The sequence below is a fragment of the Vigna unguiculata genome, chromosome 7, assembly GCF_004118075.2.
Source record: "Vigna unguiculata cultivar IT97K-499-35 chromosome 7, ASM411807v1, whole genome shotgun sequence".
Taxonomy (NCBI): domain Eukaryota; kingdom Viridiplantae; phylum Streptophyta; class Magnoliopsida; order Fabales; family Fabaceae; genus Vigna; species Vigna unguiculata.
Genome location: NC_040285.1, coordinates 14,305,707 through 14,321,261, shown reverse-complemented (window position 1 = coordinate 14,321,261; position 15,555 = coordinate 14,305,707). Strand labels below are relative to the sequence as shown.

The window sequence follows — 15,555 nt, the reverse complement described above, 5'->3', positions numbered from 1 at the left end:
TCATGTGAATTCTGAACAATCTAACCTTCTTGGTGTTCAAGTTAAGGAATATAATTGCCAGTTCTCACTTTACCCCACACCTTTTGCTTCTTCTTTACCCATTCAACCATTGATGCTGCACTTTATAACTCAACAAGTTTCAACTTTCAAAGGTGTTATTCCAAACTCTGGTTTCAAAACACCACAATACAAGTGAGTTTCCTTCACATGTTAATGTTATATGCATGTTCTGGTTTAATCCATTTTCAATTCTTAATGTTAAGAGTCATTTATCATTTTGTATACAGTTCTAGTGGTATATGTTGATAATGTCCCACACCTTTTAGTTTGTGACTTTGTGGCTTGTGGTTGAAGTGAATCCCAAGGTGAGAGTAAGAACACCAGAACAAGAAGAAGAAGAATGTGTTTCTCCGGAAAACAACAGTGGATCTTGGATGCTTTCAAAGTTCATTGAGTTACTATACTTTGAAGGTAAATTCTATTTGGTTTGATGTTTATTTCTTATACCCTTGCAAATTTATTTTCTTGGATTGTCTTCAAACACGAAATTCTTGTCTCTGAGAGAAGAAGAGAAGAAGCACTCAGTTTCCAAAAGCACTAGGGTTTGTCCTCAACATGTAACAATGAGATCCACCCCTTCAACTAAAGGTTGAGATTTTCCCTGATACATCTCCTTAGCATTGTTTCTTTCTTTTCATTTCAATGATGGTTGAACTTGCACAGGAGTATTGAAGAGTGTGAAGAGAGTTGGTGAAAGTCCAAAAGAAAATGCAAGAGCTTCTTCTGTTATACGCCCACGTGCAGTCTTATCTAGTCCTGGTAAATAATTGTCCTTAGTGGGAACATGTTCATGTTATGAAAAGATAGCATAAGAACAAAAACTGTTATATGTTTTTGCTTTTTCAGAAAATGATGGATTAATAGGAAGCATGAATGACTTGAACAACAGTACAACATCACGTAGAAAGGAAGATGAGGCATTCAACAAAGGCAAGGCTCCTTTAAAACCAAAACTTCACTTTAGAAACCTTTGAAGTTGCTTGAAAGCAGTGACATCAGACAAGTTTCATTGAGTTGGCTTTTATAAATACAATTTGAAATAGGAACCCTTATAAAACTAAGATTTGGTGCATCATATATGCCAATAGAGTGTTGTGTATTTTGAAAATTCTGACAATTTTTTGTAATTTTTGTGTGAATCGACAATCTGTTAACCTGTTTAATTACGTTAGACCGGTGGCATTTTCTCTTCCTAGTATAAGCTCAAATATTCAAATTTTTTTCATAAATAATACATTTAAAAAGAAATTCTCGCATTGGATCGCGTCCCACTTGATTTCCTGACAAATTGAATTTCACCTGTGTTTTGTTGGACCGGTGGCGAAAACCTTACCAGAATTCAATTCGCGGTAAGCATATTTCTTATTTGGTCAGATTGATAGAGAGACCAGTCAAAAGGCTCTTGAGGAGTGTTTGGTGGGAGACAACTTGCGGAGCTCGACAAGGGCCATGTTTCTCTTCAACAAAAGTCTCCTCTTCGTAAAGTTTTGCATAACATCTTATATGTTACCTTGAAAAGATGAATTTGAAAAAAATATCCCACGAATTTGACTCAATTTAGAATGAAAATTTGTGTTGTTTTTTTAGAGAATTTGAAGGTGAAACCGAGTAAATTTATGAATACAATTTGTAAAAATTGGTGAGTGTTTTAATTAATATGATATATAAAAAAAGTTTTAATAATTTAATATATAAGATTACAGTTTTGATCTTATAGTAAAAATTAATATATTATTATTATTATAGTTAATATATATATATATATTAATGTCCCATTTAATAAATACGCTTAATTAAATGAAACATTACATGAGATATAATAAAAGAGCAAAATCATATAGGTGTCACTCTTTACAATTGTCCAAAATATTCGGAGAGAAAACTAAGGCACACCATGATGCCATTAACAAAACAGAAGAACAAGAGTAAACGGTTGAAAGTTATCCAAAATACAGGCTCATAGGACAAAGACAGTATATAGGCCACAGTGCCTTAAGAGTACTCGGAGCATGGAATCCAACCCAAGATTTTCTACGTAACGGAGTTTTCATCACCCTCATGATATCTAAGGGTTCCCACATCTGCTCACATTAATAAATTGATGATTATCACAAAAGGAGAAAACCACACATAGAACACACAAGCAAACATAAATGGTAAGCTAAAGTAAAAAGGTTTTTATCATACAATTGAACATACAATTTAAAAGTCAAGAATACATAAATCAATTATCCGGATACATATAATCAATCGGAATCATTGGATGCTTGCACTTGTGGTGGCCTCTACTGCTCTGTAGAGCCAATGCCAATGGATTTCACCCTACCACGCATAAGGTTAGCCTTCAAAAATTTAAGGCCATTATCCTTGCAAAGACTAGGGCCTCCCGTTACTCTCACCACTCGAGTTAGTACATTCTACATCAGATTAACTGACTCTTTAGAGTTTCAGGATGTAATCCTTACTTGAATCCTTACTTAATTATATACTGAGGCACCACCACGAGACCTTATTAACAGGTTCGTGGAATTACGTCCTAACCATGAGGCACAACCATGAGCTCTCACCAAGAGATTCATGGAATTACGTCCTAAACCATGAGGCACCACCATGAGATCTCACCAAGAGATTCATGGAATTACGTCCTAAACCATACCATAGTCATGTCTCACCAACCAAACATAGGATTATCATGCATACCTCTCTCATGACAATATACAACCAACCACCCAATCATACTTCATATGCATATTCATACCAAGCTCATCAATTCTAGCCCATACAAATAGATAATGCATACATATCCACATGTTTCATACTTTAATTTGGGGAAAACACTCAATCATGCAACCAATCATCAAAAACAAGGAAGAGAATAACATTAGAGCATACACCAGTCTCGCTCAAGCCACGACCATCGCTCAGGCGAAAGGGACTTTTCACTCAAGCTACAAGCTTTCGCTTAGGCAAGACTACCCTCAGAGAGCACTAGGTTTCACGAATTCTTGCTTGGGCGAGATCTCCTCGCCTGAGCGAGACTGCCCTTCACCCAAAATAGAGAATCCTTGCATGAGCTACCACTGAAGCGAACCACATTAGGTTCCCACGAGTTCTCGCTTAGGCGAGCCCCTCTTGCTTGAGCGAGATGATTCGTCACTCAAACAACAACTCTCCGCTTGAGTGAAAGCTCGAGCAGGAACCTGGGCCAGTTTTTGCTATTCTCGCCTAGGCGAGACAAGCTCGCTTGGGCGAGAATACCAGTTCTCGCCATTGTTCTCACCTACATCAGCCACACATGCAATCCCAAACAACATACAAGGTATTCCATATAACCAAAGTAGCACACCAGCCATACGAACACGATGCAAAGCCAAAAATAGACAGACATTCAGAAAATACGAGGAACCCTAGCTTCCCTTACCTGGACAGAGATTAGCGAAAGACACAGGCACTCAATAGACAAGCACAACAACTCCAGGAGTCGATTCGTGAGCTGGAAATACTGACCCAAAAAGAAAAACGAGGTTATCCAAATGAACCTCTGTTGGACAGTGAAAAATAGAACTAAAGAGGAGAAGATATGGGTTGAAGACCAACTTACGTGGGGTAGAAATGGGGTTGAGCTAGCTTGAGGAGAGCCAAAGGCCAAACCCTAGTAGAGCATTGCTGCAATTCTAAGAGAGAATAGGAACAACTCCTAGAAAGTGGGCAGAATGAGAGTGTTAGGGTTGTTTAGGGGTTTTGGGCGCCCTATGGGCCAGCCTTAGGCCCAATAGATTAGGACAAACACTTAAAACATTAGGGCATAATTTAAGTGGGCCTTACACACACACACACACACACACACACACACACACATATATATATATATATATATATATATATATATAAACTAAACACATGGAATCAGTTCCATCACTGACATGAAATAAATTCTATAACGGTTGATTCCATCACTCACCGGTTTCATAATCCATTCTCTTACCCACATGAATTCTCTCACTTCCAAGGGTGTATGCTTCACAAATTCTTCATGAATGAGTGATGCAGCCTTACACTCTCGAAAGCGACATTATGGTTAAATAACAACTTATTCCCATAAATCCTCTCAACTTTGGCGAGATGGGACGAGGAAGTCATCCCTCAAATATGCTCCATCACTTGCTCGCAAATCGGTGGATACGAACACGTTCAATACTCGCAAATCCATCCCAACAAATTCATCCATACAACAAATCATCGCATGAAAACACAGTCCTATCCTTATCTCATTCTTCTTCTAACTCTTCCACGACTATTTCTCCCCCTCCCCCACCCTCCCTCTATCAATACCTCCCACTCCCTACTCCCCTTTCGTAGTTCTCACCTCCCTTAAAACATCCTTCTTCCACGGTGCCCTCTTGCTTTCTTTGTTTTCTTCCCTCTCCTCCCCTCTCATCCATCTTATCCACACACATCATCTTCTCCAAGATATGCACTACTTCCTCTCAATTTCAATCGTGTTATACTTTAGTTGTTGCTCATTGGTATAACACAAGGTTTTATGTTCCCTTCCATTAACACAATTCTAGCATATTGGATTCCCCTCATATATAAGAATCTAGATCTATCTCTAACCAATTTTGTAATGTAACCAGGTGTAGGAATGCACTTTTCTTCCTACTTTGATCAAGTTCAAAGGTCCTCAATTTATGTTCCTTATGAAGGCGACATTGTGTACTTCATGATTTTTACTTTGGTTCAAATATGCCATTGATCACAAATCCATTACTTGAAAGGGCCACGTGTACACACTAAAAGGCCAGTGTAGCTCACTACAGTAAAAAAATGGTTAACATCGTTGGATAAGGAAGACTACATTCATACATGTCGTAAGTAAGAAAGACCTAACAAAACAAAGTTTCAGATAGAGACCAAAACTAAATTTTATATATTTGGTCTCTTCAAATTTTGTATATACCTAGAAAAGAAAATTTTAACACTCCTAAAATACTTTTTAAAGATATGTTACTGATGGTTATTATCTTATGGCGTCACCTTAATTAGTGTTCTCCACATGTTATCTTATGTTAAAATTAAATGACATAGTTTTGTGGTTTGCATAAAAGGTGTATTTTAAAACAAAAAAATTAAATACATTAGAGGTTCCTAGAGAGAAACATTTGCCATCTACCACCAAAATACCTTCTTCGACTCTCATGTTTATTCAAAAATCAAAGTTGATATTTTCATGGCCTGATGCATGTGTAGTCATGGATTGAGATGCATAATTATTCTTCGTGATTATTGCCTTTCATTTTGGTCAGTTCAAGTTCGTAGTTTGTAACATCCCTAAGAAATATTACTAATTTAAATAAATAAATAAAGAAAATAAAATAAAACGTCATGATACTTCATTGTTTTATTATAAACTTTTGAACCTCTATGTATAATTGGCTTCCGCAGTCCGCCCAGGTGAAGTAATAATGCAGCTCTTTACCAATTTCAAATCTTCTCCATCTCTAGTTGACATTTAACTAACTCAATCCTCATTTTCTATTAGGTGTTATTGTTGCTAGGCACGGGATCGGAGATGAAAGTGAAGATCTTGCGTATCCTTTTCAAAATTCCGTTTTACGTCGTTTCTCCTTTTATTATTTGATTGATGTTTGTATCTTTGTTTTGGAACAATATACTTTTCATATTTTCATTGCAGAAAATAAATTAAATAAAAGAAATGGTGTTTTTCTTGACTAAGGTCTCTGATTGGGTACTCCTGATTTTCTGAAAAGAGTAAGTTCTGTTTTCTATCTTCAACATAACTTACATGCAACTATGGATTTGTTTTACTTAGTTTATCTGTCAAATAATTCATGGCTGATGCTTTCTAGTATGTGTATATTACCATGTTTGATTAGTTAAGGTTAGAGAAGATGAAAAGTAAGGAGGGATTGAAAATAATTTTAAGGAGAACAAAAGTTGCGGTGTACGTGTGAAATTGAGTTCCATTGCCTTTTCACTTGCTTCAAATTTCTATTAAACACTGGAAATTTAATTTAACCCTATTTTTGTTCTGAATTGTCAGTCTCCTTTATCATTTTTTTCTAGTCATTTGTAAATAAATATTTAGCTCTTCCTAATTTTTTGTTCTCTCGTTAAATCTAGATGGCACGGTATTGTTTCGTGGACTTGGGATGCTCAAGATGAAACGTGTGGGATCTGTAGAATGGCCTTTGATGGATGTTGTCCAGACTGTAAACTTCCAGGGGATGACTGTCCTCTGAGTAAGCTATATATATTTTTTTATGTGGTAGATTGTGTTGTTATTATATTTGGACCAACTTGTCCTAGTTAAATTTCTCGATTAATCATTGTGCTTTGGGTAACTGTGTAAGTGATATAGTCTTAAACTCAACTACACATTGTGTAACTGTTTGTGATTTTATTTGTTAAGAGTCTCACACCGAGTAGAATATAAGCCTTAAGACTCTCCTACTTAATGGACTAATTCTTAGGTTGGAATATCCTCTTGTATTTGAGTCCCAACAATTGTTGCTTTTATTGAGAGTTATGTTACAGGGAAAAGGCTAATTATAAGCTAGATTAAGCTGCAAAGCCAATACTAATAAATGAGTAAAGTTGTCTTGAAAGAAAAAAGAGATGCCATCTGCTCAGTGTCAATTGTGTGTGAGACGGTTATGGACATCAGACATTAAACGGGTTAACAAAGTTAAGAGTGTCACAGTGAGTAGGATAAGCTGTGAGCTCTCTTACATGATGGACTATTCTTTTGGGTGGGATATCTTCTTGTGCTTAAATCCTAACGTATGTGTTCTGTTATTATTTGTGTAGGCAGTGGTCATATTGTGAGGGCTGAAGGAAGTCTCAGAAAATTTTTAGTTGTAATATCACTTCTTGGGCCTTGTTTAACTAATCATCAACATTGTGTAAATGAATCAATGAAGCTTCCAAGCTTTGCATATAAGTTTGTAGGATTATGGAAAAAGGGTCCTTTTATTTGGTTTCGTTTTCTCTCCACACATAGTACACTGAATCACTCTGTCCAAATTTTGTTAATTTTCTAATTATCTCTAAAATTACATCGTTTGTAGTTCTAATTTATAATGAAAATGTATTTAAAATGCAAACTTCTCTTGTTTGAATGTGTTGAACTCCTGCAAAGGAATTGTTGCTCATGTGGATGACTTTGACATTTATGCAAAATTTATATACTCTAGCAATGTATGTTACATTCTTTCCAACACAAATTCACTCAACTGTAGTGTGAGTATGTTACTGTTACTTTTTGGTTTATGCCGAAGCAGTTTCGCATGATCGAGAAGCTTTTAAGACATCAGTAAGATAAAAATATTTTATTTTGGGCTATAAATTCGTGCTTAACTCTCCTTGAAAAACTGTTTGTTTAATGTATGGATGATATCTTTTTCTTGGTATCAGGATTTGCTTATCAAATTGTAGTGCTATGTAAGTCTTTATAACGGAAATGAGTAATGCTTGTTCTCTTGTCTTCTTGCAGTTTGGGGTGTATGCAATCATGCGTTTCATTTGCACTGTATCCTGAAATGGGTTAATTCTCAAACATCACAAGCGCATTGCCCCATGTGCCGTCGTGAATGGCAGTTTAAAGGATAAGAACATTGGCTTTTTCCCTTAAGGGTGACTGACTACTGAACATTGTAGATGTGATCTTGTTAATTTGAATATACTTCAATTTTACCATGCATATAAATGTACTGGGTTGTGATTAGTGTTGTATTGTGCCTCTTCATGGGTTGAAGGGTTCTTATTTATATTTAGTTATTCCTTTTTATCATGATTATGCCAAAATTAAGGAGTCTCATGTCATGCCTGATTTTTCTCTTATAATTAATCTATGAATTGGACCTTTTTTACCCAATATAGATAGGGTCCTTCAATGATTTGGGATTATTCATCCTTAAAGTTTATATCCTGATATCTTTACATTATTGGAATCCTCATGTTACTTATTTGTATTTGCAGAAGATTTGGTATTTCTTTTATTGGTCTCCAAATAGAGGGGATCTCTTAATTTGGTATAAAATCTGATACAATATTTTCCTTTTATATTGTCTGAATGATTGTAATTTTTGAAATAATTACAGTTCCTAACAAAATTTCAAATATGTACACAATATTTTTATTATTCACACTAATACTTTGTTGTTTCCTAAATTGGTTTGGTTCGCGTTTGAAGATTCAACAGGCTCCTCAGTCATGGCCTGGAAACAAAAAAATCTAATTAGAAACTGGTTTACGTGAGGTAACATCTAACTTCAGAATTGTTATAAAAGTCACGTTAAGACATTAGTAACATTTTATTACGTGTGTAGATGTAGATTGTGATTTGAATGTAGCATGTTTCAGAATGAAGTCTTAAGACATTTTGGCAGCATGAAGAATGTTTCTCACTTCAATTGGTAGCACGTTAGACTTTCTGAAAACTATAAAGGGATATTCCAACCTATTAAGCAACTTGTCAATAAGCATAGAAAGCACTTGCTTGCTTCTATTGTTTAGGAGTTGTAGTTAAAATTAAATTAAATAATGAAGTCCCACCATTGTATTGTTTAGCATTTGTTTCAGAACATTTGATTTATTTTAAAAAAATATGGACATTATTTTAATTAATTTTTTATGCAAATGTCTCTTAAGTAAAAGTAATCCTTTCCCTTGGGTGAAAGGAAGAGGAACACATATCTCTCAATTTGCCCCCTTAAAGATCTTCTATACGAAGATTTTAGTTACGTATTTCCCTGCTTTTCCTTACCTCCATCTGAACATAACTTAAACAAGGAAATTTGGGTTTTTTTTTATGCTATCATTTCTGCTGTCAACTTATTGTCATATTTTGATGATTGTGTTCTTAATACTACATTTCTAGGCTTAAAACTTGAAAGTATGAGACTTTTATGTTGTGATAATATTTTTTATTTTTAGATAGGATGAAAGAATCAAGAACAAAGAAACAGCCTGAAGGTGATACTGAGATTTCAGCATGGGTTAGTAAAAGCCGCAAGTTAGAAAAGAAAAGAGCATTGCAGCTCTCAAAGATTTTTGAGGAGCAGGTTTTTCCCCATTTATGTTGTACCTATATTTTATGATCTTTAAGATACTGTTTCTCCCAGTTTCAAATATGTAATCATTACAACATGCTAAAACTTTCGCAGGACAAAATTGCAGTAGAGGGAAGTGACGATGAGGATACAGCCCAACACACAGGTAAATTTCTCTGTTTCTGAATGCCTAGGGAAGTGATGATGAGGATACAGCCCAGCAGCTTAGGGCATTTAAGTTATCTGTAAGAGGGTTATGAATGTTTATTTGATTGTTGATAATTTGGTTGATAAAATATACCTGCATATTGAATATCTGACAGAAAACCTGGCCGGGCTGAAAGTTCTCCATGGCCTTGATAAAGTTATGGAAGGTGGTACAGTAGTTCTGACTATCAAAGATCAGCCCATTCTTGCTGATGGTGATGTTAACGAAGGTACAACAACTTGCTACTTATTCTGTAAGTTCGAAGTCTGTGAGTGATGATACATCATTAGAGTTTTTGTCTCTCATGGCAGAGGTTGACATGCTGGAAAACATTGAAATTGGAGAACAGAAAAGACGAGACGAGGCATATAAAGCTTCAAAAAATAAAACTGGTGTATATGATGATAAGTAAGACATTCTAGTTGTTGTCGATGTGCTATAATGTATGTATAGATTAAAATGAAGTATTGAAAAGGAAAGAGTTTTTATGAAGGTTGTTCTCTCGATTTCAGGTTCAATGGTGATCCCTCCTTGGAGAAGAAAATGTTGCCACAGTATGATGATCCAGCTGCAGAAGAGGTCTGCTACTCTTGTTACATTCCCAAAAAGGATGATGAGCAACTAGATTTTGTGAATGCATGTACTCATTAGATTTTTTTTGTTCAGGGAGTAACTTTGGATGAAAAGGGACGGTTCTCAGGTGAAGCTGAGAAGAAACTTGAAGATGTTAGTTATGCTTTTCTTTTATGAAATATTGTGATAGCCATTCTATTCTTCTTTTCCTATTGCAATGGTCATTCTGTTTATCTGTTTTTCTTTTTTCATTTTTTCTGGGGTATCTTTTTTCTACCTTCCAGTTGCGAAGAAGGTTAACAGGTGTTTCCACAAATACCTTTGAAGATCTTACTTCATCTGGAAAGGTATCATCAGATTACTATACTCACGAAGAAATGCTACAATTTAAGAAGCCCAAGAAGAAAAAGTCCTTGCGGAAGAAAGATAAGCTAGACATTAATGCCCTTGAAGCTGAAGCTGTCTCTTCAGGATTGGGTGTTGGTGACCTTGGTTCTCGGAAGAATGTGAGGAGGCAAGCTATCAAAGAAGAGCAAGAAAGATTGGAGGCTAAGATGAGAAGTAATGCTTACCAGTCTGCTTATGCTAAAGCAGAGGAAGCCTCCAAATTGTTGCGTCAGGAACAAACTCTGAATGTTAAAACAGATGAAGATGAAACTCCAGCTTTTGTTGATGATGATGAGGATCTTCGTAAATCCTTAGAGAAGCAAGAAGATTAGCTCTTAAAAAGCATGAGAAAGAAGGGGTATCTGGTCCTCAAGCTATTGCGTTGCTTGCTACCTCAAATCATAATAATGAGACTGATGGTCAAAACCCCACGGCTGGAGAGTCACGAGAAAACAAGGTGGTCTTCACAGAGATGGAAGAATTTGTCTGGGGTCTCCACATTGATGAAGGTAATTCTGATTTATTTGTGGTTTCTAATACAATGAATTTCATAGTACTTCATGAGTATGACTGTCCTGATTAAATTTAAAAGTGGATCAGTTTTCTTTTTCATCCATTTGGATTGCTGGAACTCTGTTGATTGTTTTGGAAATCCTCTATATAATAGTTATTTCATTGTGCTCTTGTTGTTGACATCTTTGCCAATGACACAATAATAATTTGAATGTTTGTGATCTGATCTTTCTTTTTTATGCTCAGTACAGTAGGTATTCTGACATATAAATGTTTTGTAAGCATGTTGGAAGTGTTATATAATGGGGAAGCTGATAGTTGATTAAATTAAACTTAGGCATGCTACTTTGTACTTTTCAGAAGCACGTAAACCAGAAAGTGAAGATGTTTTCATGCATGATGATGAAGAGGCTATTGTTCCTGATGAAGAAAAGACTAATGAGGGTGGTGGATGGACTGAAGTTCAAGAAACTAATGAAGATGAACAACCCAATAAGGAAGACAAAGAGGAAATCGTTCCTGATGAAACTATCCATGAAGTTGCTGTAGGGAAAGGATTGTCAGGTGCTTTGAAACTTCTTAAAGATCGAGGAACACTTAAGGAAAGCATTGAATGGGGTGGCAGAAACATGGACAAGAAGAAAAGTAAATTGGTTGGAATTGTAGATGATGACGAGAAGGAAACTCAGAAAAAAAGGGAGATTCGCATTGAAAGGACTGATGAATTTGGGAGAATTTTAACTCCCAAGGAAGCCTTTCGAATGATTTCTCATAAGTTCCACGGTAAAGGACCTGGAAAAATGAAGCAAGAGAAGCGTATGAAGCAATATCAAGAAGAATTGAAGATGAAGCAAATGAAGAGTTCTGATACACCATCACTGTCTGTGGAGAGAATGCGGGAAGCTCAAGCACGTTTGCAGACCCCCTATCTTGTTCTTAGTGGTCATGTTAAACCAGGGTATGCTTTCAATTTTATGCAAACTTATAATTCCTCAAGTTTTAATTTAAAGATCTGTTTGCATGAAATGAATTGAGAAACTTGGAGCATGTTTGGTTTTGTGATTTAGTGTTAAAAGTTATTGTTGCAAAAAGGAAGTTGAAACAGTGTATTGTTTTAGGAGTTGCATAACGGAACCTATTTTTATTATTTCCTTGTTTTGCTTAGTTAGTATACCAATAATGTATGTGACTGTTTGGTTTTTTATTGGCAGACAAACTAGTGACCCAAAAAGTGGTTTTGCAACTGTTGAGAAAGATCTTCCTGGCGGCTTGACACCTATGCTTGGTGATCGTAAGGTATATAATTCAGGGCGTGTTTAAGCTTTTATGTTATATTTTTCAGATGTTTATACATATTTTTTTAATTGCTTCAGGTAGAACATTTTCTGGGAATTAAGAGGAAAGCTGAGACATCTGGCTCGGATAACCCAAAAAAGCCTAAATCGTAATTCCTTGTGAGCGTAGAAGTTGGACCCACAGTGTTGTTCATCTATTCTGTTGCTGACTGTTGATGATTTGCAGCTGAATTTATAGTGTTAATTTCGTTAGTAAAACTTGATTTTCTTGAAAGATGTATGTTAGTAGAAATTTAAGGAGCTAGTTGGATTTTCTTACAACTAGTTGAATTTTTCTCCATTCTAGAATTCGTGTTCCTTCTGTACATATAAGAGTTTATTTTTAATGTATTAACTAAAATTTTGGATGGTGGATTTCTCTTTGGACTGGAACTTTATTGCTTTTAGGTCTTACCTTAGCAAACACAGGACAAGTTGTAACCTTGACTTCATACGGAGTTGATTATTTCAAAATATATTAATATTTTATTTTATTTTTAAAATATATATTACGAGAGAGAAAATTGAAAAATATATAAATTTAAAGAAAATAACCATTAAAAAATAAAAAATTAGTAAAACAAAAAAAATAAACTAAAGTAAAAAACTTAGAATTAAAAGAAAATTAACCTTTAAATAAAATTAAAATATATAATTTTTTTGAGATTAATTATTACATAATAAAAAAATAAAAAATAAAATAAAATATGTAATTAATTAGTTAAATTTATTAAAATTATAGAAAAAAATCATTTTAAAGTTGTCTTTTGTTGAAATTTTTGTTAAAAAAATGATGGTTTAATTACTCGGATGGTATCCACTTTGGTACAAGTGTGTTAATCTGGTACCGTTTTTAAAAAAGTGTCAATTGTATCCTAACTTTTGAAAAAGTGGTGTCACGTGTCAGATTGTGATTTTTTTATTTTTTTATTTTTGTTTAATTTTTTGAAAATAAAAATAAAAATGCCATATGTTAGGTATGTGTGTGTGACACGTGGCATGCAATGCCACGTGTCAGTGTCATTATTAGATGTCATGTGTTGATTTCGATTTAGTCCCCATATATGTCTTTTTGTTTCAATTTGCCACTTATGTATATCTGATTCAATCTTGACCTAATTATTTTTAATAATTAAAATCCATTTTTTATAAAATTAAAAGTAATTAAGTATACAAATTTTACAAAAATTAAGTATTTGTTATTTATATTAAAATTTAGTGGTAAAAGTCATTTTACTAAGTCATTTTTAATAAAAAAAATTAATATAACATTCAGATAAATAGAAATTTTGGATTAAAATTAGTAAGAGATAATATTGTTCTATTTTGGGTTAAAAAAATAATAATTAACAAAACATGAGTACTTAATAAAAAAAATAATTAATAAAGTAATATGTTAAAAAGTCATTTTTAATATTAGTAAAACATTTTATACAAATAATATTTATACTTAATTAATTTTAATTTTAAAAAAATGAATTACAAAAATATTTTACTTATTACAAAAATTGGGACAAAATTGAATGAGATATATATAAGTGGGTACCAAATTGAAACAAAAAGACATATATAGGAACTAAATCGAAATCAACACAATGACATCTGATGGTGATACTTACACGTGGCATTGCAATGCCATGTAGCACTGACAATGTCACGTGTCACACGCATGGATATGACACGTGGCGTTTTTTTTTTCAAAAAATTCAAAAAAAAAAACAACAGACTGACACGTGACAAGTTGACTGTCTGAAAAGGACCTAATTGAAGCACTTTTTAAAAAATTAGGATGCAATTGCAATTAACATTTTTTTAAAAGCATATTCTAAATTGACACACCTGTACCAAAGTCACTGTCATCCAAGTAATTAAAAAAAATGATATTACGTTAACTTACAATACTAATTGAGTGTACTGCTGTAGAGAGTGAGAGAGACCAAAGCAAAGAAAATCCGTTCCTCTTCCTTTCCTCACTTTCATCAACCTAAAAGACCTATATAGTGAACTCAGCACACCACTCACCAACTAATTCACGCTGCTCACCAAGCCATTGACGGCCACCGCCGCTGCCGCAGGCTTGCAACCACTCACGGCTGTCGTTGTTTTCCTCCCAGCCATTGACGGCCACCGCACCGCGCCACCACTCACGAGCTCACGCGACGCTGCCGTTGTTTCCTTTCCCCCAGCCATTTGACGCTGCGTCGCTGCCGTTGAACGTTTCCTCCCAGCCACTGACGCCACCACAACACGCTACGCGACGCCACGCACCACGCCACGCTACGCGAGGGAGATTGAGATCAGAAGAGGAGGCGCGCGCGGTTCCCAGAGCGGCGGTTCTCACGCAGAGCAAGGAGGCGCGCCACCACGAACAGGTTCGTTTATTTATCCCTTAAATTTTTCCGTGAATTTCTGATTTTGTTATGTGGTTATCCTGATTGTTTTGGGTTCTATTAATTTCCCTGATTTTGTTTCGTCATTGTTTTGTGTTTTGTGGTTGTCCTGATTTTGTCCTAAGCTCCCTTGATTTGTCCTGTTTTTTGTCCTTCTTGTTTCGCCATTGTGATTTATGTTTACTGGATTTGGTACATTCTGAAATTGTATAATGCTGACTTTCTATAACCACCCAGCATGCTTAATTTCATTTCAAATTGGGGCTCTGTGTCACTGTGTGTGTTAGGATTTGGCAGCATGAAGAATGTTTCTCACTTCAATTGGTAGCACGTTAGAGTTTCTGAAAACTATAAAGTGATATTCCAACCTATTAAGCAACTTGTCAATAAGCATAGAAAGCACTTGCTTGCTTCTATTGTTTAGGAGTTGTAGTTAAAATTAAATTAAATAATGAAGTCCCACCCTTTATTGTTTAGCATTTGTTTCAGAACATTTGATTTATTTTTTAAAAATATGGACATTATTTTCATTAATTTTTTAAGCAAATGTCTCTTAAGTAAAAGTAATCCTTTCCCTTAGGTGAAAGAAAGAGGAACACGTATCTCTCAATTTGCCCCCTTAAAGATCTTCTATACAAAGATTTTAGTACGTATTTCCCTGCTTTTCCTTACCTCCATCCGAACATAACTTAAACAAAGAAATTTAGGTTTTTTTATGCTATCATTCCTGCTGTCAACTTATTGTCATATTTTGATGATTGTGTTCTTAATATTACATTTCTAGGCTTAAAACTTGAAAGTATGAGACTTTTATGTTGTGATAATATTTTTATTTTTAGATAGGATGAAAGAATCAAGAACAAAGAAACAGCCTGAAGGTGATTCTGAGATTTCAGCATGGGTTAGTAAAAGCCGCAAGTTAGAAAATAAAGTTCTACATAATGTATCTAAATTATATATTAAAAAATCTAATCATTTTAATTTGAAACATTTTTTACATTAATTATATTAATTAA

General features: G+C 34.7%; 2 protein-coding genes, 1 long non-coding RNA gene and 1 pseudogene across 4 annotated transcripts; all 4 read left to right on the top strand.

The window, feature by feature from the left end:
- The first annotated feature begins 59 nt into the window (after positions 1–59).
- On the top strand, positions 60–1,686 carry LOC114192691. Of its 2 annotated transcripts, none has more exons than XM_028082476.1 (5): positions 60–192; positions 355–471; positions 571–648; positions 724–819; positions 907–1,686. In XM_028082476.1, coding segments are annotated over exons 1-5 (420 nt in total). In that variant the 5' UTR covers positions 60–191; the 3' UTR covers positions 1,035–1,686. The 2 variants fall into 2 exon arrangements, with proteins under 2 accessions (XP_027938277.1, XP_027938276.1); XM_028082475.1 differs by having other exon boundaries at positions 568–648; positions 907–1,685.
- Positions 1,687–4,806: 3,120 nt separating this feature from the next.
- Positions 4,807–7,887, top strand: LOC114191193 (anaphase-promoting complex subunit 11-like). The gene is made up of 5 exons (XM_028080374.1): positions 4,807–4,846; positions 5,603–5,651; positions 5,834–5,836; positions 6,205–6,323; positions 7,577–7,887. The coding sequence occupies exons 1-5, from the start codon at positions 4,807–4,809 to the stop codon at positions 7,690–7,692; spliced, it is 327 nt and encodes a 108-aa protein (XP_027936175.1). The 3' UTR covers positions 7,693–7,887.
- Positions 7,888–8,998: 1,111 nt separating this feature from the next.
- On the top strand, positions 8,999–12,542 carry LOC114189552 (annotated as a pseudogene).
- A 1,672-nt stretch (positions 12,543–14,214) lies between these two features.
- On the top strand, positions 14,215–15,466 carry LOC114191072. Its single transcript, XR_003605919.1, has 2 exons — positions 14,215–14,521; positions 15,379–15,466. It is a non-coding gene; the product is annotated as an uncharacterized LOC114191072 (long non-coding RNA).
- The last annotated feature ends 89 nt before the right edge of the window (positions 15,467–15,555 follow it).